At 34.6% G+C, this 27040-nt stretch overlaps 1 protein-coding gene across 1 annotated transcript; it reads right to left on the bottom strand.

Moving 5' to 3' along the window:
* Positions 1–13507: 13507 nt before the first annotated feature.
* On the bottom strand, positions 13508–15323 carry LOC145070779 (metacaspase-4-like). The gene is made up of 2 exons (XM_079017743.1): positions 14857–15323; positions 13508–14593 (listed from the first exon to the last, which is right to left on the bottom strand). The coding sequence occupies exons 1-2, from the start codon at positions 15200–15202 to the stop codon at positions 13731–13733; spliced, it is 1209 nt and encodes a 402-aa protein (XP_078873869.1). The 5' UTR covers positions 15203–15323; the 3' UTR covers positions 13508–13730.
* Between the last annotated feature and the right edge of the window lie 11717 nt (positions 15324–27040).

Below are 27040 nucleotides of genomic sequence, written 5' to 3'. Positions count from 1 at the left end.
AAATGAATAAAGAGAGAGAGGATAATATGATTTATTAATATGTTATAAGAATAATATATTAAAGGAGAAATCATATTTGTTTAATTAATATTGGTCGATAATTAATTAAGAATTAGTTTTGTGATCAAATGTAATTAATTAAACTAGAGAGGCTGATTTGTAATTATGTGATAGTTACAAAATAAGGTAAGGATTATCTTATAAGTGTGGTGAACGAATTTAAGGTTGGAAAGCCTTAGAATTCGAGTATGATAAGGATTCAAGGATTATCTTATTGGTTGCTTAATGGATAATCAACTAGATAAGGATAATGACTGAAACCCTATCTCTACACCTATATAAACAACCCCAAGGCCATGAATTCGTGTATCCCTTCCCAAGAAGTCCTAAGGACGAATTCGAACCTCCCTCCTCTCTCTATATACCTTCTCCACTTGCTTATGGTGTTTGTGAGCCATTAGAGGAGTGACACTTGTGACTCTCTGCTTTCCAAGGTCAATTCAAGGAGGAATTGGATTGTTATTGCTATATAACAATCAAGGTATGTTCTTGAACCTATTTACATGTGAATTCTGATTTCCATATGCTAGAATTAGGGTTCATAGTCTTGGATTCAAAGTATGTACAATAGAGAAACCTAGATCCGAGCTTTAGGGTTTATATAAGCACATAGGATGTATTATGACCAAAACCCATCACTTACAATCTCCCCCAATATGATGATGTTCAAAACCAGCTAGACTAGAACACCTCTGGACAGAAATTCTTCATACTCAGCTTCAGCTTCGACTTTCACTGGCCAGTAAGGACTATCTAGCAGCTCCTGTCTTCTATTTAGTAACTCCATAGCAATCAGTATATGAAACTCTCCAGAGGGATTCTGATAACTCATGCACATTTGTCTTAAACCAACAAGATGTTCTGTTGGAGCCCTTGGAATCTCTACAGTACGCTGAAAACACATTTTCCTGTTCTTATCAAGATAAAACATTTCATTTTCGGGAACAGAAATGAACTGATGTTGAACCTGCTCAACACCAATAGGAAGAGAGTTGTTTATTTCTTCAGCACCAAAATTTAGAACGGATACATCTTCACCATCAACTTGAAATCTAGTTCTTCTGATTCTTGGAACTGAGGAACTTGGGCCTTGCTGTTGAGGACGCTCTATAGGAACAAGATCAAGACGCTGAACTTTCTTGATCAGTAAGTGAAGAGCAAAGATCAGTTCTGAAGAAAGAGCTGAAGTTTGCTTTGATGCCAACTCGAGTGATTCCATCCATTCAGAGTATCCGTATCTAATCATCTCGTCTCTCTTTATAACTTCAGTGTACGGATGTTAAGGACCTTGATGAGTGATCAGCAAAGTGAGAATTTTCTCGTCACGAGGTTTTGAGGTTTTAACTTTGATGATCTTGTCAGTGCTTACTCTTTGTTTGAGAACATCTTGAAACCTTTTGCGATCGATCCTATCAAGAATACTATCAGTCTTTGACTTACTGCTACTGGAAGGAGGCAGTGAAGATTTAGTTTTGGACTGATATTCTAGAAACCTTTGCATTTAAGCTTCAAAGGATCCCATTGCCTGAAGTTTGTGCTGAATGAGGGATTCATCCGCTTGAGCAATATTCTTTAGAAGCTGAGCTTTATTGGCTTCGTCAAGGATTTGCTTAACTTGGTCAGGGGTCATATTCCATTCAGCTGCCAGATTTGATATGCTGACAATGGATTTATGTTTCTTGCTAGGAGGAGAAGTGTCAGCATGTGAATCAAATGATTCAGTATCTGTTGCCTTTCTCTTTCGATATAAAGGAACAAGATCCTCACTAATTACATTTGAGTCTTCACCTTGAACTGGAACAGTGGGATCTATGAAGTTCATGTCCAGCATCTGACACTCATCATCATGTTCATCTTCATCTTCATCATCAGGTTCACTATCTTTAGTAGGCTTTTCAGTTTCTGCTAGTCTCTCAGACTCGTGCTCAGGCTGTGAAAGCTCGGTCTATTTTACAATGTTCCCCCCAGATCCATGCTCACAGGTTCTATCAACAGAATCAGTTTCTCCCCCTTTTGATCATCATCATTTGGGCCGGGGGGAGGAGTTGACAAAATAACTCCCTTCAGTTGGTTGACATCAGCCTCAATACGTAAAAGACGCTGACTTATATCTCGATTCAGGTTAAGAAGCTCATGAAACGCTGAGACCAGAATATGAATGAACTGAGTACCTGGAATTTCTTGTGATCGATGCTGCTCCCCCTGAGAAGTATGCTCCCCCTGAGATGGTTGCTCCCCCTGAGCAGATGACTTCCCATGAGCTGAATGGACCCTTTCAGTGACAGAAATGGTATGATGAGAAAGTTGAGGGGAGATATGACCACCTTCTTGACTGGGATCAGCTTGTATTTCAGCATTAGTTTCGTCGATATCAGCAGCTCCTTCGTCAGTGTCAGCATTTAGTGAAGAAACGGTATATGGATTCGCGATCCATTCTCGCATCCAATCAGAGATTCCGATGTCAATGGCCAGTGGATCATCCTGATACATTCGTACTGACATGTGTGGGCATTGGATGGGGTTTCTAGCATGTGAGTAATAGGCTTCAGTATAAAATTTATCCAAGACAAGAGCAATCCAGCGTGGAAACGAAACATGATCAGCTCTTACATTGGCTCGAAGAAGTTGGACAAGCTGATCGAAGAAGAAAGCCCCAAAATCAACATGTTTGTTAAGGAGAAGTGAACATACCACTTGTTGTTCAAAAGCACTCAGTTGATCACCACTACGAGATTTGTGGCCTATACACTTACAAAGCGCTCTGGTGAAGAACTTCCATCCAGGAGTCATGCATTGACGTAGAATGAGAGCTGGTCGAGCACCAGCCTTGGAGTGATCATATCCCAGTTGATCAAAAAGGCGTCGACAGCGTTCAATAGTTGGAAGCTCAGAGAATTGCTCAAGAATTGGTAGCCTGAGTGCAGTACGGAGTAGATCAGCGTTGATGAAAACTGAGCGACGGCCACACCCAATAGTGCCGGAGATGACGTTGTTTTCATTATTAACTGTTGTGGTGTAGTAGAACTCACATACTTGTTCAGGAAAGAACTCTGATGGAACCTCACTGATAGCATATCGAAGTCTGCAAGATACTAGAAAATTGACAAAATCGTCAAGTTCAAGACCACAAAGAACATCTGGTATATCAGGATTGAAGACAACATTTGTAGCTTTGATGTATATGGGAAGGGGAGGAGAGTTTGGAGCTGGGATGAATCTTCTTGAGGTGGAGGAGAAGGTAAACAGTGAAGCCGCCATTGAAGAGAGTTTGGATTCTAGGGTTTTGAAGAGAAGAGAAGGAAATTTGAATTATGGGAGGAAAGTTTGGGAGATAGGTGGGAATGAGGTTTAAATATGGGATTAAACGGTTAAAGGTAATGATTATCCTTTTCGAAAATAACTGCGTATCTTAACAAACTGTCAAATCCAAAAAAATAGCCGTTAGGTAAAAAGAGCCATTATACTGAAGATGAAACGACAATCAGTGTCTGCGGAAGTGCTGAGATCAGTGTCACTAAAAGTCACATGCTGAAGGATAATCGGTCTTCAATTCAAGGTTCAACTTGCTAGTTCAAGGTTAGCAAGGTGATTCGTGTGTGTGATTGATAATGGTTTAATTATCTAACCATCGGCACAAAGTGTTGAGTCTTTATCAGTAAGTGGTGCTTCTTACTGAATCATTAGACACTGAGTGAGAAGAAGGTGAAGAGAGGATTGTTGCGTGTGATAGACCTTGGTGTTTTGGTCTAACCATCGGCAAAGACTGTTAGACTCTCATCAGCATGTGTTTTGTCACACTGAATCACAGAATCAGTGTAAGATTGGTAAGAAGGGATAGTTGCGTGTGATAGACCTTGGTGTTTTGGTCTAACCATCGGCAAAGAATGTTAGACTCTCATCAGCATGTGTTTTTGTCACACTTAATCACAGAATCAGTGTAAGATTGGTAAGAACGGATAGTTGCGTGTGATAGATTTTGGTGTTTTTTCCAACCATCGGCAAAGAGTTTCAAGTTGTTATTAGTGTATGGTTTAATACAGTGAATCATTCAACTTTAGTTTAGAAGATTTGTAGAAGAGATAGAGATAAGATATCATACAATGTACTCAGCATGGTAAACATCATCAACACATCATCATCAGCAAAAAAAATACATTAGTTTATAAGACAATAACAAATATTAGTAAATCATTTTTGTAATCCAGAGTGATCATTTCAAGTTCTCCAATAATGTGAGCAGTAGTTCGAGTATCCAGGGCCTTGGTGAAAATATTAGCTAGTTGATCTGAAGTCTTGACATGTTCTAGAACAACCTTGCCCTTCTCAACATTGTCTCTGATGAAGTGATGTCTGATCTCGATATGCTTTGTCTTTGAGTGCTGAACAGGATTCTGTGTGATCTGAATGGCACTGGTGTTATCACAGTATATAGGAGTCTTTGTGAATTTAAGTCCATAGTCTAAAAGTTGATTCTAAATCCATAAGAGTTGAGCACAACATATCCCAGCTGCAACATACTCAGCTTCTGCAGTGGAGATAGCTACTGAGGCTTGCTTCTTGCTAGACCAGCTGATTAGTCGATTTCCAAGGAAATGACATCCACCTGACATGCTCTTCTTGTCTAAGTTGCATCCTGCATAGTCGGAATCAGTGTATCCAAAGAGTTCAAGTGTTGAGTCACGAGGGTACCACAATGCCAACTTCTTAGTGCCCTTTAAGTATCGAAAGATGCGTTTAACTACAATGAGATGAGACTCCTTGGGATTAGCTTGGAATCTAGCACAAAGAATGGTTCAAACATGATATCAGGGCAACTTGCAGTGAGGTAGAGAAGAGATCCAATCATTCCTCGATAAAGAGAGTGATTAACATCAGTGCCAGTGGGATCAGCGTGTAGCTTATCAGTCTTGGACACCGGAGTAGAGGCCGGTTTGCAGTCGCTGAGAGAGTACTTAACAAGCATGTCAGCAATATATTTACTTTGACAAATTGAGATACCTGATTTTTGTTGCTGAACCTCAAGACCTAAGAAAAAGGTCATCTTCCCCATCATGCTCATCTCGAACCTTTGAGACATGATCTCAGCGAATTCCTTGCTCAGCTTCTCATTTGGAGAGCCAAAGATGATATCATCGACATATATTTGAACAAGAATCATGTCTGAGCCTTTGTTTTTGATGAAGAGTGTATTATCAATTGCTCCTCTTCTATAGCCATTTTCAAGGAGATATGATGTCAGTGTCACATACCAGGCCCTGGGAGCTTGCTTTAGTCCATATACATCTTTATCTAGTCTGTACACATAGTCAGGGTGCTCTTTGTCTTCAAAACCTGGGGCTGGTTGAGAAATACTTCTTCTTCTAACACACCATGAAGAAATGTTGTTTTGACATCCATCTGGTAGACAATGAAGTTCATGTATGAAGCATATGCAAGGAACAGTCTGATTGCTTCAATGCGGGCAACTGGAGCAAAAGTCTCTCCGTAATCAATAGATTCAATTTAAGTGAACCCCTGAGCAACAAGTCTTGCTTAGTTGCGAGTAATAACACCATCTTTATCAACCTTGTTTCGATAGACCCAGCGTGTTCCAGTGATGGTCTTTCCTGGTGGTCTGGGAACAAGAGTCCAAACCTTGTGCCTTTTGAACTCATTCAGCTCGTCTTGCATGGCTTTAATCCAGTCAGCGTGTTGAAGTGCTGAGTGTATCTTGTCAGGTAAGATCATTGAAACAAAGTTAACATACATGCAAAAATTATTAGATACACGAGATCTGGTTTGGACACCATCATGAGATTCCCAATAATTTGATCAACATGGTGATCTCGATGTTCTGGAGCTGATTCCAATGAGTTTGACGCTGAAGAGTTATCAATGAAAGGAACATCAGTTACAGGAGAGTCTTCAGATTCAACGGTTTCATCAGCATCTAACAAAAGAGTTGTCGTGTTGACCGCAGTGCCTTGATTGACAAGACTTGGGTATGGAACGATAGGATCAGGAATGACCACTTCTTCTTCAATATGTGAGACTTCATCAGATGGACAGGAGAGAAGCTCTTGAAAAATAGAAGGAGAATGAGCTACTTTTTCATCAGTGTAGGATTCTTCATCAAACTTTACATGAATGGATTCCTCAATGCATTGCCTGTTCACATGAAAAACACGAAAATCCTTTGAAATAGATGAATATCCAACAAAAATACCTTTGTCAGCCTTAGGCTCAAATTTTGATCTGGGGTCGCGCTGATTAAGAATATAAAAATGCATCCAAACACGTGAAAGAAGGATACGTCCGGCTTTCGACCTTTCAGCATCTCATATGGTGTCTTCTTGTGAACCTTGTGAATTAGAGAGAGATTCTGAGTGTAACATGCTGTATTAACAGCTTCAGCCCAAAACGACATAGGAAGACCAGCATGAATCATTAAGGTCCTTCCTGCCTCTATCAGTGTTCGATTTCTTCGTTCAGCAACTCCATTTTGTTGAGGCGAGCGAGGAGCAGAAAAGTTCTGCCCAATACCTTGAAAATCACAAAAGTCTTCAAGAGTCGAATTCCGGAACTCAGTGCCATGATCACTCCTTAGCTGCTTAACTTTGAGACCAGTCAGCGTCTCGTTTTGACGAATCAGTGAGATAATTTCCTGTGCAGCTTGACTTTTCTTCTTCAAGAAAACTACCCATGTAAATCGAGTAAACTCATCCACAACCACCAGCGTATACTTGTTTCCTCCTTGGGAACGAACAGGAATAGGTCCAAACAAGTCCATGTGTAGTAAATGAAGAGGAACAGATATGCTAGAGCATGACTTGGTTTTGAATGATGACTTGGTTTGCTTTCCTTGTTCACACGCTGAGCACATCTTGTCTTTGACAAAGCTGAATTTAGGTAGACCTCTAACTAGATCTTGATTGGATATTTTAGATAGATTCTTGAAGTTCAAATGAGAGAACCTTTTGTGCCAAATCCAGTTGATATTGTTTTGAGACTTGGTAAAGAAACATTGCATCAGTGCCTTGTCACTTGAGAACATGTCAAGAACATATATGTCATCTTTTCTACTTGCTGAGAGTACAATGTTCTTGTCAGTGTTGATGACTCTTCCTTCCTTCTTTGTAAAATGAACTTCATAATCAGCATCACACAATTGGCTGATTGAGATAAGATTGTGTTTGAGACCCTTTACATATGGAACATTCTGAAACACCACATTATTGCACTTGATGTTCCCATATCCTTTAGTAAACCCCTTTCCACTGTCTCCGTATGTAACTGCAGGACCAGTTTTCTTGACATAGTCTTCCAGGAGAGACTTGGATCCTATCATATGTCTTGAGCAACCACTGTCTAAGTACCAAAGATGCTCTTGACCTTGCAGTGCTGAGAAACTAGTTAGAACACACTGACCCATTATAAAATGGGTCATTCACAAAGTTATTTGACAATATATTATAGTATTCTTTAGGAAGACAGTTCAAAGAATTTGATTTAAGAGTCCATCTTTCATTTCTAACTTTGATGTTGTCAGCTCTTAAAGATGTTTTATCAAACTTGCATTCACTGATCTTGTGAGAGGTGTCACCACATCTGTAACAAACTCTAGTACCAAAGTTTTTCTTGATGAGCAGATTTTTAGATTCAACACATTTGGATTTGTAAGATTCACCAAGTGAAATTTGAGTCCTTTTATTTGACATTGAATTACAACTGAATTTAGTGTCAGAAGAGCTATGATCAGTGATGGATGAAGAGCTGACATTAGTATTAGATTTAGACTTATGCACTGAAACACTGCAATCAGGATAATACTTAAGTTGTTCATGAACAACATGAAATATTCCATTTGAAATAGGAAATGCGATAAATATTTTTAGTGAGAGGAGTTGATCTCTCAATATGTGCAGGATAAGAAGTAGGATCAATTCCGGTAATTTCAATATCACACTTAGTAACACCATTAGAATCAGTAACACAGTATTCATCAATGAGACTTTGATTAACAAAAGTGTTGCTGATAAATTTGTTTTTGAAACTATCTTTCAATTCATTCATGGAATAAAATTCAGATTCTTTTTCTTGAGATTTAAATACTTTTTCAGCTTCAGCAAAATTTCCCCCAAGAATTTTCTCACATGAATGAGGTATTTGAGCAGAATTGACATAATTTGCATTTTTGTGAGATTTAGCGCAAAGTTGTAGCACAGTTTGTTCTTTGTTTAAGAGGTCTTTAACTTTATCAATTTCAGTAGACAGCGAAGAATTTGATAAAATAGTAACTCTTAGATTTTCATGAGTAGTGTCAATAATTTTATTTTTCAAGGATAGTTCAGTTTTAAGAAGATTAATTGGATTCTGCATATCTCTTATGATTTGATTCTTCTTAGAATTAAGAACACCCAAATACTCAAACATTTTGATTTTTTCATTCATTGAATAGGAAACAAAATTTTGAACCTGATACATTGAAGGGGAATCAGTGTTGTGCTTCCTGGAGTTTTCAACTACATCAGACATATCAGCATCAAACGAACTGTTGCTGACTTCACATTCATCAGCATCTTCTATCTTAGCCATCAGACATTTAACTTCATCATCTGATGACTCCTCATCAGTCTTCCATTTTTCTTCTTCAGCGACAAGAACTTTATGTTCCAAGTTCTCTGCTTTCAGCTTTTCAACCAACTTGTTGTACTTCTGCTTCCAGTATTCCTCCGAGCTTTGGGTTCTTCTTTGCTTGCATTCTTTTGGAAAGTGATCAGTGCTACCACAGTTAAAGCACTGAGCTTTTCCTTTCTTTTCGGTAACATGTTTATTGTTGGCATCTAACTTTTTCGAAGATTTCCCATCCATCCTCTTCTGAAACTTTGAGAAATTACGGCCGGATTTCTCAAAAGTCTTCACAATGAAAGCAGCATTAGCAACTAGCTTTTCCATATTATCCGTCTCACTTTTAGAGGAATCAGTGTCTGAATGGTTTTCAATGTCTGACTCTGACAATTGCTTTTTGTTTGAAAATAATGCCACTGATGACTCACGCTGAGCTTCCTTCATCAGCTCCTTTCTCTGGAGCTTGGATTCCTCATAGTATCGAAGGTTTCCATAAAGACTTTGTAAGTCCATTGTGCTGATCTTCTCACTATTTTTCAGCACATCGACATGATTCTCCCAACCTGCACCCAGAGAATCTAAAAACTTTTGCACTAGAACAGTTGGATGCTTCAACTGATCTAGTCTCCGCAGATCATTAACAAGAGTATTAAACATGTTGAAGGTTTGAGTCAGGGTTTCACCTTTCTTGGCAAAGAAATGTTCATACCTTCTGTTTAGATCATTTATCTGAGTAGCCTTGACTTCCTCAGTGCCTTCAAAAGATACAGTCAGCGTGTCCATCATTTCTTTTGCTGAGATGCAGTTCTGAAACAGCCCAAAGATATTGTATGGCAAAGCATAGCTGATTGCAGCCCGAGCACGAACATCTAGACCATTCTTTCTTTTGTCATCTGCTGTCCAGTTTTCTCTAGGTGTTTTCTTCATGACACCATCAGGAACATTGTTTTTCAAGGGCTGATACATCGGAACATATGGACCATTGTCGATGATGTCCAACATGTCTTCATCTACAGATCCTAATGCATAGAGAGCTTTGATTTTCCACATAGCAAAATTGGTTTCATCAAATGGATGAATTTTAGCAGAAGGATGATTTGATGAGTTTAAAGAAGAAGATGATGAAGCCATTTGTTTGATAAGAGAACACTGCTCTGATACCAATTGAGAGGACCTAAGATCAAACAAATTATCAAACAATGACTATCAACAAGAACAACGAAGATTCACGAAGAAAAACTTTCACTAAGAATAATAATCTCACAAAGAGATTATCGAATGCACAAAGCGGCTATTAGGGTTTGTGAAAGATGTATCTTTCACAAACTTGTACAAATGACTATATAGAATTAATCTAGGCAATCCCTACAAATCATGGATATACCAGATAACTATGGAAACTAGATAAGTACTAAATCTGTCACAAAATGCTAAATATAAAACTATACACTGAACAATTAGTACACTGAAGCTGATGCTTATACTGAGTCATACGCTGACGCTGAGTGATCAGTCTCAAACATCATCATGTTATAAGGTTCGACCTTACAATCTCCCCCAATATGATGATGTTCAAAACCAGCTAGACTAGAACACCTCTGGACAGAAATTCTTCATACTCAGCTTCAGCTTCGACTTTCACTGGCCAGTAAGGACTATCTAGCAGCTCCTGTCTTCTATTTAGTAACTCCATAGCAATCAGTATATGAAACTCTCCAGAGGGATTCTGATAACTCATGCACATTTGTCTTAAACCAACAAGATGTTCTGTTGGAGCCCTTGGAATCTCTGCAGTACGCTGAAAACACATTTTCCTGTTCTTATCAAGATAAAACATTTCATTTTCGGGAACAGAAATGAACTGATGTTGAACCTGCTCAACACCAATAGGAAGAGAGTTGTTTATTTCTTCAGCACCAAAATTTAGAACGAATACATCTTCATGCAACTTTATTGTATTTCGAGTGAGTGAGTTCTGAAACAAAATACGAATTCATATATGAAAACCTATATGCGAATTCATTCTAAAAAAATGTTATTGCTGACATTAATGACGAATTTAATTAGTTTCCATAAAAAGAGAATTATGATTATAGATATCATTTGATATACATATAATTGTGGAAATAATTTAATATCTATATTTATTTAATTAAAAAAAAATTTAATTTACTAAGATCCTATTGGTGCATTCTAGTACACAATAAATGTAAAAAACAAAATAAGATAGCCCTATATATATATATATATATATATATATATATATATATATATATATATATATATATATATATATATATATATATATATATATATATATATATACACTAGTTTATAACCCGTGATAACCACAGTTATAAAATTAATTAAACTTTCGTATTAAAAAATCAAAATTATTAATGAATTATTTTAAATAAATTATTACTTAAGAGATAATTTTTTTATTTATATAAAGTTATAATCGTTGATTTAAATAAATATGTGGAGTTATATCATTTTAAAATTTATATTAATTTTATTATATTTTTTAATCTAATGTTATTAATTTAATATAATTAAAGGGGGAAATTTAAAATTTTGAAATTTAAAATGAAGAATCGATTATTAATTTAATAAATTTAATAAAATTAGAGTAAAATTTAAAATTTGAAATTTGAAATGAATAATTAATAGGTTGACAAGTGGCATGATAAATGATATATATCATTAATAAGGGGTTCTAATTGTATAACACTTGTCAATATGAGATTAAACCTATTATTTTATTAGAATATGGATATATATATATATATATATATATATATATATATATATATATATATATATATATATACACACACACACACACACTAGGCGAATGTCCGCGCGTTGCGCAGAAACACCTATATAATTGAAGTTCTTTACAAATATATGATTTTTTAAATTTAACAAAAACGTTGTTGTTAAATTTGATATAATAATTTGTATATACTAAATTAATATAATATATTATTTTTTTGAATTATATGATAATATATATTTATTATAACTTTATAATCTCAATCGTTTGAATGATTTCTACCCGCGAGTTACACATGAATAAAAATTAAATATAATATAAGATTTGATGTTATTTATAGTTGTTTTTATCCTTAATTAATTTTTTTTTAATTTATTTGCTTAATGTTTTAATTTCTATCATTATAATTATTTAAAACATCAAACATTGTTTTTTTTTTATTTTAAAGCTAACAATATAATCATTTATATAGAGTTGTTTTTAACTATTGTTATTGTAAGTTATTTTAAGCTACTTATTTGAGAATTTTTAACGATTATAAAAATATATTTAAGAAATATTTTAGTTAAATTGAGATTACAATTTAGTTTTTTCTTTTATTACTATAATTTATCACTTTTAACTATTTACAAAATATTCTTTAGTTTTTTTAAATGGAACTGAAATTTATATTTGAGTTGACATTATAATGCGCAAAAACACTTATATAGTTGAAGTCTTTACAAATATATATTTTTTAAAATATAACACTAACGTTGTTGTTAAATTTGATATAATAATTCATATATTAATTTGATATAATATATTGATTATTTTCAATTATATGATAATATATAAATCTATTATAACGTCATAATCTCAATCGCTTGAATGACTTTTACTCGCGAGTTACACATCAATAAAATTAAATATTATATATGGTTTAATATTATTTATAGTTGTTATTTTTAACTAATTTTTTAAAATTTATTTGCTTAATGTTGTAATTTCTATCATTGTAATTATTTAAAACATCAAACATTATTTTTTGATTTTAAAGGTAACAATATAATCATTTATATAGATTTATTTTTAACTATTGTTATTATAAGTTATTATAAGCTACTTATTTGAGAATTTTTAACGATTATATAAATATATTTAGGAAATATTTTAGTTAAACTGATATTACAATTTAGTTTTTGCATTTATCACTATAATTTATCACTTTTAAATATTTACAAAATATTATTTGGTTTTTTTAGTGGAACTGAAATTTTATTTAAGTTGACACTGTAATGTTATATTTAAATTAACAATTGAAGTATTTTGTCCAAACTGTTCAAAAATTGTAGCTTTAAACTGATAATGGTTAAATGCAACAACATTTTAAATCTAATAAATTAAGTATAATATGTTAAAATTTAAAGACATAACTTTATAAATAGAAATAAAAATATTATTTTAAAACTGAATTTTAGTCTATTTATGATTACACTTTACGTTTGATATTTATTTTACCTTATTAACCAACTTACAATCATTATTAGAAAGACACTACAATTTATCACTTTTAACTATTTATAAAATAATCTTTGGGTTGTTTAAGTTAAATAAAATTTATATTTAAGTTGAGCCTATAATGTTATATTTTAATTAATAATTTTTTAGTATTTTATACAAATTGTTCAAAAATTATACCTTTAAAATGATAATTGTTTACATCCAACAATATATTAAAACTAATAAATTAAGTATAATATGTTAAAAGTTAAAAAAACATAATTTTATAAGTAGAATTAAAGATATTATTTTAATATTGAAATTTAGTTTATATATGGATATACTTTAGATTTGATATTTGGTGAAAGGAAAAAAAAAATGAGGATTAATGTTAGCTTTATAATATATATATATATATATATATATATATATATATATATATATATATATATATATATATATATATATATATATATATATATATATATATATTCCAATTTCCGTTTAATTTTGAATTTATACTTGATATAAATTAGTAGATAAAAGCATAAATAAATTAACTAGACAAATGTGAACTGAATTAAAAGTAATAGTGAATTACCAACGTTTTATACATATACTTTAGTGTGCAACGAGGAAACAATGGTTCATGTTATACTATTGTGTATATATACCCCAACTCCACATGCTCAACACTCGTACACATCTATTTTTGTTCTTAAAATCCGCAATTAGATTCTAAAAAAAATCCAATAAACTGAACGAAAACACAAGAATCATTATTAGCGTCTTCATCGTACTATTAATCGCAGATGAAAAAAGCATCAACATGTTTATCCTCACAATAAAGTCCCGGCCGTTGTTTAAACCCATGTTTCTGCATTAATTCCCTAGCCTTCAAGACAACCTCACGATTGGTTATCTTCCCTTCAGACTCTTCAACAATCTTCTGAATTGCATGACTTAATGCGCCATAAGATTCAGCCTTGTCGTTCTTTGTAGGTGTTGCATCCGCCGACGTTTGATCAGTCTGACAACCACTAATCAAAATCCCATTCTCCGGCAGCTTCTTTTTCTTTGATCCAGCATACGCATCTTGTTTACCTTCAACTTCTGCTTCCATGGCGGGTTTCCCATAATCTGCATTGTTCTCCAGCTTCGGTTTCAAGAAACTCTGAGCGAGTTCACTCACCTTTCCCAAAAACCCACCACCACCACCACCATCAGCACCGCCGTCTCCACCTTGGAGACTGTTGAAGAGAACCTTCATGAACTTCTTAACTTTAGGAGTTGAATCTTCACCAAATAAATCGAATAAAGTTGGCCGAACATTCCCAACGTCTATATCTTCTTTCCCGGTTTTCTGCTTTAGTATATCCACGATGATGTCAAGAGGCAAAGATTTGTTGTTTACACTTACATCATCTACGTCATCACCATCGTCACGTTTAAATGCAGACTCTATTGCATCTCCAGTTTTCTGTAAGAAACCTCGAATTCCAGAAGCCGAGTTTCCATCTCCTTGAACTTCTGATTCGTCTTTGAAGCTCTCACCTATCTGTTCTTTAACGTCATCTATGAGTCCTCCACTGTGGCATGAATCTGATACGATGGTTATTCTGCAACCTTGAGGTACCTTATCTACAAGCTCCCTGAAGTCATCATCTGAAATACTCTCACAATGTGATCAATCCGATAATGTTACATGTAGAAGATGATTTTTTGAGGTTCATAAAGGATTATTAACGCATGTTTTGATGAATATGGAACAGTGTAATCCTCGGAGGATTGAGAATAAAGCAAAGATTAAAGAAAAGATTAGACATATCACACATGAAATCTCAAAATGATCATTTGATAACAAGATTTCACCTTCAAATCAAAGATCAACGTGAAAACTAAACGATAAAATAAAAGACAAAACATACCGGTGATGAGATTCATATCGCATGGGACAATACACTCGTCGTAGCCTGTATCATCATCTTCACCGGTTTCTGCAGGGAGTCGAGTGCCATGGCCACTGTAATGGACGAAGAGGAAGTCGCCGGACTCGGCGGATTTGATAAGATCAGAAAGAGCGCTGCGGATGTTACGACCGGTGGGCTGAGTATATGATTCGTCGGCATCAATAAGGACCTTAATGTCGTTTTCCAAGAACCCATAACGATCGATCAGACAACGATGCATTTTTTTGACATCATTAACGCATCCCTTGAGCTGTGCCTTTGTTCCGGCGTAATTACATCCGATTAGCACCGCTTTTTTTCCCATTTCTATCAAGAAAAAGATTGATTATAGGGTCTGAATACAATCACGGTGATTAAAAAGTTTTGAGGGTGTCAAATTTCCATCTTTGTTTGTATCCAAACGAGCTAACCGTTACAATAAGCTTGCAACCTGCATCCGTTATTACAGAAAATGAAATACCAATTTGAGCGTGTCTAGCATCCGAAATTTAGGGGTTGTATGAATTTAACTTTTACTAATACTTTAAACGGTAAATTACAAAAATGGTACCTCTGGTTTGACGTAGTTTACGTGTTTAGTCCCTAATTCTTTTTACTAACTTTGCTCATCCTTGTAATTTGATTTTGTTTTGGATTTAGTGGATTTGATTTTGTTTTGGATTTAGTCGGTAAACTACTTAAATTGACTATATTGCCCTTACGTATTTATTTTTAATTAAGTAATAACTTTTGTTATTTATAAATTATGAAAAAAACATGGTCCCGATCAGTTCTTTGTTATTTGATATTTCTCTCTCATGCCCACGTCCTTTGAATCAACCATGTTTAATTCTCGTGACAACCACCGATTTAAAATCGACAACCACCACCACCAAAATTGAGTTATAAAACCCCCTACCATTGCAATTCAAGTTTTTTAGAGAATGAGAGGCAAACAAATATTTAAGGAATTTTCTATTATTAGTCGATTAACCAAGCTATATGGAGAGAAAAAAAATTATATACAATTGAAACTTCCTTTAGAAACGACCGGGAAACCCGATTCCGACGAGCAAAAAACCCTATATGTAGGTGATGTGAGTGGGTTTGAACCGAAGACAACCTCTTTCGATCATCTCATTCTCCATTAGATGTAAAGGACAACATATGTTGTTCCTTTCTTTCTCTCTTTAACTCTTTTGCTAACGATAAAGGCAAGGGTCGATTCACATGCGATGAAGGTTAGTTTAGAGATCTTGGCCGATGCCTCAAATTCAAGAGGATCATTTTACTCGATTCATGAGAGAAGCACTTAACTCGATTTAGAGAAAGTATGTATTTTTAGACGAGATATAGTTGTATTGTTAGAAATTGGGGTATAGTAAGGCTTAGAATTCTGAGAATTGTATAAAACACTTTCAGATTAAAGCATTTGGATGGTACTCCCAATATTCTTTAATTGGATAAGACTCAGAGAGACAAAAATTTAGAATGCTTTGATGATAGTTTCGTCTGTACTAGAAAAATGAGACCAAAACCGAATTTATGATCTTTGTCTGAAAACTGTCATATGACAGTTTCAAAGTGTCATAAACTATAAAACCGAAATAAAACTACCAAGGGCTCTGCCCCTTAGAGCTCGCCAGGGGCTGCTGCCCCTTGGACCCCACTCCCAGGGGCGCTGCCCTCGGACCCCCGTTCGTTTAGGGGCTTCGCCCCTAAATGACAGTGTACTTTGAAAACTTGATCAAACTTAAACAAGTGTGTACTCCACACCTTCCTTACTTGTTTAATATTTATCAAGATCACCTTCGGTCAACAAAGTAATCCCATTACACTTAAATAATATTGATGATAACAAATCACCAACAAACCTCCCCCATTTAAGTCTAATCTTGATTAACTTAAAATGAAACATAACACCAATAAACAGATGCATAAATGAAATATCGTGACGATTGAATTTCATCTTAGTATATTACTGTTGGATTAGTGTCTAAGTCCATAACTATTTTGGTATGTACTTGACCCGATTATGAGCATAGTCCTTTTGGGTTGCCTTCACCATAGCAATATGTAGGATGATTTAAGGAGAGAAAGGTTTAAAATATGATTTATTAATATATTATGAGAATAATATATTAAAGGAGAAATCATATTGTTTAATTAATATTAGTCAAGAATTAATTGTTAATTAATTTTATGGCTAAAAGAGATTAATTAAACTTAGGGGACTGAAGTTGTAATTATAAGATAATTATAATTGGGCTATGGATCACCTAATAATATATAGGTTGGACGAATTCTATGGGAAGCCCATTAGAAATCGTCCAAGGGATATGTTTAAGGAGTCCATGGGCTGCTTAGGGCCTAAGCAGTCAAATTAGGGTTTCCTAGTTGTAAACCCTAATAGCCTACATGTATATAAAGGGCCCCTATGCCCCAAAAACGTGGACAAGTCTTCCATTAGGGTTTCCAGCCGTTTTTGGTGCCTCCCCTCTCTTCTCCTCTTCATCCAAGTTGCATAAGGTGTTTGTGACTCCATTAGAGGTGCAGCACTTGAGGCACTAAGCTTTCTAAGGCCTATTCAAGCAAGGAATTAATTGTTATTACTATATAACAATTAAAGGTAATTCTATAAACCCTAATTCAGTTTATAATATGTTAGATCTAAGGTTATTAGTCTTGGATTCAAAGCATGTACAATAGAGAAACCTAGATCCAAGCATTAGGGTTTGTATGAGCACATAGGATTGTTCTTATGCCTAAAACCCATCAGTGGTATCAGAGCCTTGATTGGTTTCAGTTGTATTTGATGCTTATATGTTTTATGAATTTGACATATTAGGGTTTATGGCTAATAAACCCTAAAGGCTAGGTAATTTTCGCAATTAGGGTTGCAAAACCCTTGATGGCGATTTTTGCTAGGGTTTCCCAAATCCTTTCCTTAGCCTCCAAGATTTTGAAATCTAGGGTTATCCAACCCTTGGATTTCGAAATTACCTCCTTCCCCAAGGTTAGATCCTAAATTTTAGGGATTTGGATAATCCCATATCTTGTAATAATCTTTTAATTGTTAAATATGGTAATTAAAGATCTTGAATTATCCCATCCCTTATTTTCGAGATTTAGAGAGGGATTCAAGGGATTAGGATATCTTAGATGTATAATTGGTAATTATCCTCATGATCTAGATAATCCCTTGTGATTTAATAATTTAAATTAATTGGTTAATTTATGGTAATTATTAAATCAAGAGTTTTAATATTTAAAATTTTAATTTAAATGTCTTAAATTCGAAAATTTTAAGTGAGATTAAAACCTAATTGTTTTGAAGAGTTTCAAAACTTGCCCTCAAGTTTTGGAATTTAAATTGTTGATTAAAAGTTAATTTTGAAAGTCTAAATTCCAAAACCCTGATTTTGAAAAGTTCAAATTAAACCCTTATGGTTTTATTAAATTAATTAAGTGTATAATTAAAAGAAATTTAATAAATCCATAATGATTTTGGTTAATTAAAAGTATAATTTAAACCACCTAGTATTTTAAAAGTGTAAAATACACCCTTATACTATATATAACATTAAAAGTTTAATATTATATATGTATAACTAACAATTCAGTCTTACCGTTAGTAGGCCTCATTCACGAAGCTGGTCTATAAGGGGTGTTTAAGGAAATTGCCTATAAAATGGCGATTGAATGGGTATCCACTCTTACCCACCGCACTCTTGACTAGTGGAGGGTCGTTAGCCGAACGGGTAGGATAGGACAGAAACCTTCCATTATAAGTATAATGAAGTACAAAGTAACTAAATGCTTTTTCAAATTCCCAAATCATAGTTACTTTAGGAAAAATATGAAATTGTATGCTAATCCATAGAATTACACTTCGTACCCCTGTCAAACGTTAGTGGAGCGTGTGTGGTTAACCGACACACTAATTTGGGGATGACATTGGTAGCGAAGGGTGACTCGATGTTTGTCATAGATCAATGGAGCGTGTGTGGCTAACCGGCACATTGATTAGGTGATTGTAGCATTAGGTGCACCACGTGATTCGTATGGTTATTCACACCTTGTTTGTGATCCTCGGCATCCCAGTCACAAATAGTAGGGCATAATCGAGATTAAACATGTCATTGAAAAGTTCAATGAATCTCAAAAGATCTAGGAGTTTCAATTCATTTAAAACTTAATCTTCCTTTTCGTTTTTCATGGTGGAAATTGGTAAATCGTCATTTACCTACCTTCAAATATTCTGCAACTAGATTACGGCATCCCTCTTCTAGGTTGTAGAGTATTGTGTTGGATCCTAGTTTGGTGTTTCATTTGGGTGTTACATCAAGAATTCTAATCAACATAACTTGAATTTTCTCCCGTTTTGTAGATGTCTGAATCTTATAATGGTCTTCCCAAATCCCATGGAACAAGTTTTCCAAATGAAGATGACGTTCCGAGATACGATCAAGGAAATGAGAGTCATGCTTCACTTCCTCCACCTCCTCTAATTGTTCTCCCTGACCCACAAGTTCAAAGGCTTGAAAAATTCAAGCTCACTCAAGCCCTTTTGGCAAGTAAACACGAAGATGGGAAACCTGTGTGTGCACACGTCTTAGAGATGAAGTCACACATTGATAGGTTAAGCATGTTGGGTGTCAAGATTTCAAGCGAGTTGGCTGCTGACTGGGTTCTTCAGTCACTTCCTGAATCATATAGTGAGTTCGTTAGAGAGTACTATATGATGGATCACGACGTGACCCTTATTGATCTCACCTATTTGCTTATAGCTGCTGAATCAGCAATGATTTGGCATGCTAATCAAGCAAATTTGTCTGTTGAATCAAACTCCCAAACTTCAATGGACACTGGCAACATTGGAAGTCCAGAAAGAACTAAGTCTGTGATTGTCCGATGTGCTGTGCCAAAGGAGTCCATTTGCTTTTATTGCCAAAAGAAAGGGCATTGGAGACGAAGTTGCCCTAACTACCTGAGAGATCTAAGAGATGGGAGAGTCAAGACGTATGGCTCTGCTTCAGGTAAAATCCATTATCTAACTCTTTTGAGTTCCTATTCTAGATTCTTAATACATGATGTGATAAGATTACATTTTGATGTTTTGTAGGATCGAAGAAAAGAGAGGAAGCTTGAGGGAAGAAGTGAGCTGAATCTAATCATGAAGAAATGGATTTCGATCGCATTACTTGAAGAATGGATTCTTGAGCTACTACTTGGAGTTAGAATAGATTGTTAAGAAATATGTAATAACATAGTTTTTCAATTGAGTTGAATTGTAAGGACAAAATTTTTCCGCAATAAAATGAATTTTGACTTTATCTTATTTATTTATCCTTGCAATGGCATGTATGAAAGAATTAATGTTTGAATGTTTCTATTATTAGCAATAATGGGTTTGATTCTTAATTGTGTTATTTGTGGAAATGTCAAAATTTTACCAAATAGGGAGAGTTTCTCATCACCCAAGTTTCAATTGGACAGAAACTTGGAATCATGCAATGTGCATTGTATGATGAATGAAAAACTTTCACATTTGGGAAACTTAGACTAATTCTTTGGCAAAGTGTCAATTGAAGGACTAGGAGATCGAGTACACTAGGTCGTACGTTGATCAAGTCTACCACAAGAGTGACAAAGATATTTGTCATGATTTACTAAAGTTTAGTAAATATGGTTATACTTATAAGATTAAGTATAATTCTAAGTTGATTGAAAGAATTTCAATGAATAGTAGAACGAATAAAGAAGAATCAAGTAGGCTGAAAGATAAAAGTTTCTCTATTCTAAGAAGAAGGGAGAGTACCTTTTATTGTGTTTTATGATAAGTCTTTATGATTAAGAAACATGTCTCAATTGATCCTCTAAGTGAGTCTTAGTGCAATTGCATGTCTAAGAAGAGGAATCGAGAATTGTAGAAATGGTTAAATCAAAGAGTCAATCATACTTCGTTCCAATATCAAGTCTTAGAGTCATACTCCAAGATTGTGACATTGAGTGACAAGTCTTAAGTAGGTTTATAACACTCATCAAATGTGGAATTTGGAAAAGTTTTCTTATTCTTGCACATTAGAAATTGGTAAGTTGTGATGTCTTGGATAAGACAAAGACCAACCAGGACCAATTTGTGAAGTGTTTTGTCTTGATAAGAACTACACTAACTCTTGAATATTTGCTTTGTCAAGAAATGTTTCTTGACAAGAGAATCGTATATGTCAAGGAGTCAGTGGGAGTATTAATGGTCTTGAAAGGTTTCAAGAACAAATCAAGAATAAACCTTATCGATCATCACTAGCACACGACTTAAGGTTTACAACCTATCGTGCTGACATTATTTTGTTTCTGTGCCATTCCAATTGAGTTAATTGTGTATATGAGTTCTATAAGTTCTCATTTGAATGCATACTAACGCCTTAGTTGATGGAAAGTACATTGATATGAAAGGACAAGTAACTAAACTACTTGGAAGACATGGTGGGCACTCGTGTTACCATAAGGCAAGAAATCAAGATTAAGAAAGTTCAGTCCATATGAATTTGGATTTGTCGCAAACCTTGATTTTGACTAATTCACATGGATAGGAATTCATACACCGTAAGATCTAAGTGTCATAAGATTCCCTCCTTCATGAAAATGACTGTGAGGAAATGCTTTCACTAAGAGAGATCTTAAGAAGATAGCAATTGTGAAAATTGTATTCTCAAATTCGATTATGGTTACGGCATCCCTTTCCATAGTTCGAATTGTGAGATTTGGCAGTTAGTTTGAACATTTGGAACTTAGTAACATAAGTTCTGAATTGTTTAAGCACACATATGAGCTATCTAAGGCAAAGGTGTATAAAATTAAGAAGCTTAGATAAAGGCTTATCGAAGCATCTTGTATTAGAAATATGAATTTCAGAAATTCAGTAGACATTGTTTTCTGGAAGTTCATTTGTTTTCTGAATACATGTCAAAGCTAGTGGGAGCATAAGTGTTATGCTTATATAATAATAATCATCATGATAGTGGGAGCATAAGTGTTATGCTTGTATGATTATTATGGCAAGTATTGCAAGTTAGCAATATTAATTATAGAAAAACAAAGATTCAATTTGCAAAATTGCATAGGTTGAAAAGTTGGTTTGCTATAATTAAGGGAGAGAATATTATACTTCATTTCAAAATCTAAAGCTTAGATTGAGAAATTTTAACATTTTCAGCCAAAGGATACATTGTGTGTTCTTAAAATTCGATTATGATTACGGCATCCCTCTTCATAGTTCGAATTGTGAGAACATGACACATAAAATATTATGGCAAAATATTGGTAAAGTATCACATCTTTATGTAAGACATTATGCATCGTGTCCCATACGCTTCGGGTATAGGATCAATTGCAAATGTTATAATATTTTACCATTCTAAAATTTTTCAAATGTCTAGCACATTAAGAGGGAAAAAGGACTAGAATGGATTTTGACTAAAATTATTAAACAACTATCAAAGGACGATCCAAAAGGATTGGTCACTTGTGAGTAGTTGGAAGTATGGTATTGGATGGACCATATCGACATTATTATGAATATATAAGATTCTATTAAGAATGAGTTGTCATATGGCAAATGTGGAAATGTTTCCATATTGGGAGTTGGATATTGAGATTCTGTGTTTAGATTAGAAAACTTTATGCAAGAAGGATGTTCAAAGGAATGTACTTTGAATGTGAGACTTCACATCTATGGAATTGTCTTGTAACAATTTCCGATAGAGTACTTTGTAATTTCATTAGCCAAGTCTTGGTGACTTTTGTGCTATGACTTTACGAAAGGATCGTTGCGTAAAATGTTAGAATCTAGCATATTCTAGTAGTGGAAGAACCTTGTGTTCTTACACTAATAATGGGGATTGAGGAATTGTGAAATGAGAATCATTGGAAAAGTTTTCAATTGTTCTACTTCACAAAGCATGGACCATAGGAAACAAAGTGTGCATGCTTAGAGCATGGGACAATTGTTGTTGTAATTCAAGTAATGAGTTGATTATCCGAAACATTAAATGATAAATAATGAGTGATCAATATGGTGGATAAATAGAAGTGTTTTATTTACTCTCACAACTTTGGGGCCATATAGGATTAAGTATTATTGTCATGTTTCAGTTTGCATGTTTTGACTTCCAGAATAACTAGGTTATTCAAACATCCACAGTCGGTCATACGTTGGAAGTAAGTATGAAGGAAGACTGTCATGAATCTGTCTGTAGATTGTCTGAAGTGTTTAGACATAGCACAAGTTTGCTGCAGAGTTCATGAGTGCTTTGATAAGATTAGAGTATTGGATTAAACCCACACTCACTTGGATCACTTCATGGTTTTATCACGAGTGATTAGTGAGACGATAATATTGTATATTCTTGAAACCAAGACATGTGAGTTGTTATTTGTTGGTCGGTTGCACATTGATAATAAGTAAACGCACCAGTAACTTGGTGTTATAAAACTTATTGTTGTGTGTGACTCGATCAATAAATGCAAGCGAGCATTTGAGTCGAAGTTTATCCATTCCTTTTACCCAAAGTGGGATAAAAGCGATATATGTGGGCCTCTCGATGATTTAGTGATGACACCTAAGCGCTTGGCCAAGCCGGGACTAAGTTGATGTGTTAAATTGTAGTCTGTTATCAGTCGTCATAAATCGGAAGTCGGGAAACAGTATAGAGAGAATGATTGAAATTCATGTCTTTTGTCTATACGATATCTTGAGAATGGAGGAATATATAATCCCTTATCTAGAGGACACGCTATTTGATAAGATTAGAGTTGACAGCGGCTTTTGAAAGCTACGATTGCTGATCAGGTTCTGAAGTCATACGGAAAATAGTTATTAGACTTATCCAAGTGGGAGACTGTTGGATTAGTGTCTAAGTCCATAACTATTTTGGTATGTACTTGACCCGATTATGAGCATGGTCCTTTTGGGTTGCCTTCACCATAGCAATATGTAGGATGATTTAAGGAGAGAAAGGTTTAAAATATGATTTATTAATATATTATGAGAATAATATATTAAAGGAGAAATCATATTGTTTAATTAATATTAGTCAAGAATTAATTGTTAATTAATTTTATGGTTAAAAGAGATTAATTAAACTTAGGGGAATGAAGTTGTAATTATAAGATAATTATAATTGGGCTATGGATCACCTAATAATATATAGGTTGGACGAATTCTATGGGAAGCCCATTAGAAATCGTCCAAGGGATATGTTTAAGGAGTCCATGGGCTGCTTAGGGCCTAAGCAGTCAAATTAGGGTTTCCTAGTTGTAAACCCTAATAGCCTACATGTATATAAAGGGCCCCTATGCCCCAAAAACGTGGACAAGTCTTCCATTAGGGTTTCCAGCCGTTTTTGGTGCCTCCCCTCTCTTCTCCTCTTCATCCAAGTTGCATAAGGTGTTTGTGACTCCATTAGAGGTGCAGCACTTGAGGCACTAAGCTTTCTAAGGCCTATTCAAGCAAGGAATTAATTGTTATTACTATATAACAATTAAAGGTAATTCTATAAACCCTAATTCAGTTTATAATATGTTAGATCTAAGGTTATTAGTCTTGGATTCAAATCATGTACAATAGAGAAACCTAGATCCAAGCATTAGGGTTTGTATGAGCACATAGGATTGTTCTTATGCCTAAAACCCATCAATTACACAATCCAAATATTCGAATATCAGGGTGTCACTAAGGATTGAACCCTTTCTATCCATAGTGAATACATGAAGATAATACACACAATAGTTTACATTCTCATAAGTTCTAACTTGACACTATATTTTACTAGCTTGTGTCCCATCCTTCAATAAGCATATCAAATCCATGTCCTAACTACTTGAAGCAGCTAAACTTCATGCTTATATAGGTAGTCCTTTTATTCTTGCACCTACAAATGCAATTTTCAAAAGAACTATTAAGAATATAAATTCAACCTCCTTTACTTGCAGTACTGAACACATACCTTGGGATGATGATAATAATGTGTTCCAATCTTCAAATATCAAGCTTTCCACATTGAATTCAACATCTAATATCACATTAGGTGGGAATTGGGTATCTCAATATAAAAGATTTTAAATGGACTTTAAACTCATCCCTACAGCAGCCTTTTGCACAAGATCTCTTGCTAACCCTTTGGTTAGATGATTGGCTAAATTCAACTGAGTTCTTACAAACTCCACAGATATCACACCAGTCATGATGAGCTCACGAATCATGCTATGTCTAACACCTAAATGTCTAGACTTTCCATTGTATACTTGACTATAAGCCTTAGCCAAGGTTGCAGCACTATCACATCTGATAGAAAGGGTAGATATCAGTTTGGGCCATAATGGAATTTCATAAATCAAATTCCTTAGCCACTCAGCTTCTTTACCAGCAGCAGACAAAGCAACAAACTCAGAATCCATGGTTGAGTTAGTAATACAAGTCTGTTTCTTAGATGCCCAAGAAATGGCACCTCCTCCAAGAAAAAACACCCAACCACTAGTAGAGCAGCGATCCTCTAAGTTGTTAATCCAGCTGGCATCTGAATAACCTTCTAAAATAGAAAGATATCCACTATAAGTTAAACCATAATTCATGGTCCCTTTTAAGTACTTGAATACTTTACTCACGGCTTGCCAATGATGTGAACTAGGATTACTAGTATATCTACTAAGCCTTCCCACATCATATGCTATATCAGGCCTAGTACTAATCATGGCATACATTAGACAACCAATAGCCCTTGAGTATTCTAGTTGAGACACTAGAGATCCTTAATTAGGTAGAAGCTTAAGACTAGGATCTATAGGAGTGCTAACAGGAGAACAATTCTCAAAGTTAAACTTTTTAAGTATCTTCTCAATATAATGAGATTGAGAAGTTGAAATCCCATTGTTTCCTTTTCTAATTCTTATACCAAGAATTACTTCAGCCTCCCCCATGTCTTTCATATCAAAACTAGATGATAAGAATTTATTGGTTTTATCAACTTCTTCTAAATCAGTACCAAAAATCAACATATCATCTACATATAAGCAAATCATGACTCCTTTACGAAAAGTATCAAATTTGCTATATACACACTTGTCAGCTTGGTTTAATGCAAAACCATTAGACAAAACAACATCATCAAACTTTTGATGCCATTGTTTTGGTGCTTGTTTCAAACCATATAATGATTTCTTCAACTTGCACACTTTGTGTTCATTTCCTGGCATCACAAACCCTTTAGGTTGTTTCATGTATATTTCCTCATCCAAGTCACCATCCAAAAATGCAGTTTTCACATCCATTTGGTGAATCACAAGATTATGTATAGCTGTAAGAGCTAATAATAATCTAATAGTAGAAATCCTGGCAACAAGAGCATAAGTATCAAAGAAATCAATGCCTTCCTTTTGTCTAAAGCCTTGGATAACGAATCTGGCTTTATACTTATCTATTGTTCCATCCACCTTCATTTTTCTTTTGAGGATCCATTTACATCCAAATGCCTTGCAACCAGGAGGTAAATCAGCCAATACCCAAGTATTGTTATGCATGATAGAATCAATCTCATCATGAATTGCCTCTTTCTAGAAATGAACATCCTTAGAAGCCATAGATTCACTGAAAGTCTTTGGATCCTCTTCAATATTAAAACAATACTAATGTTGAGAAATAGTCTCATTCCTTGTTCCTTCAACTAAATATAGTTGAAAATCAGATCCAAAAGACTTAGCTTTTCTAGCTCTGGTGCTTTTCTTAGTTTTAGGTACAGAACTTGCACCACCAAAAACATCTTCAGCTTGAGTAACACTCTTGCTGGAAGATTGATGAATCATGTCCCTTGGTCTAGGTATAGATGTAAATCTTTCTTCATCAAAAATAGCATCTCTTGACTCTATCACTATGTTTACAGACACAAAGTCATTAGATTCTAAAACATAGAATCTATATGCTTTGGAATGCTCAACATATCCAATAAAGATACAATCTATACCTCTCTCACCCAACGTTTTCCTTTTAGGTTCAGTGAGCCTTACAACTACTCTACAACCCCAAACTTTGAGATAACTAAAATTTGGTACCTTTTTACACCAAAGTTCATAAGGAGTATTCTTACTCCTTTTATTTGGAGTTCTA

This window comes from Lactuca serriola, chromosome 1, assembly GCF_051521515.1.
Source record: "Lactuca serriola cultivar US96UC23 chromosome 1, Lser_US96UC23_V15, whole genome shotgun sequence".
In the NCBI taxonomy this organism is placed as follows: Eukaryota; Viridiplantae; Streptophyta; class Magnoliopsida; order Asterales; family Asteraceae; genus Lactuca; species Lactuca serriola.
This window is presented reverse-complemented; position numbering and strand designations above follow the sequence as displayed.

Bases quoted from the DNA above. Each gene is read 5' to 3' on its own strand.
- LOC145070779 (XM_079017743.1), bottom strand. From the start codon at position 15,202: ATGGGAAAAAAAGCGGTGCTAATCGGATGTAATTACGCCGGAACAAAG. The intron at 14,594-14,856 runs GTATGTTTTGTC...AGAGTATTTCAG, and splicing joins CGATATGAATCTCATCACCG to ATGATGACTTCAGGGAGCTT.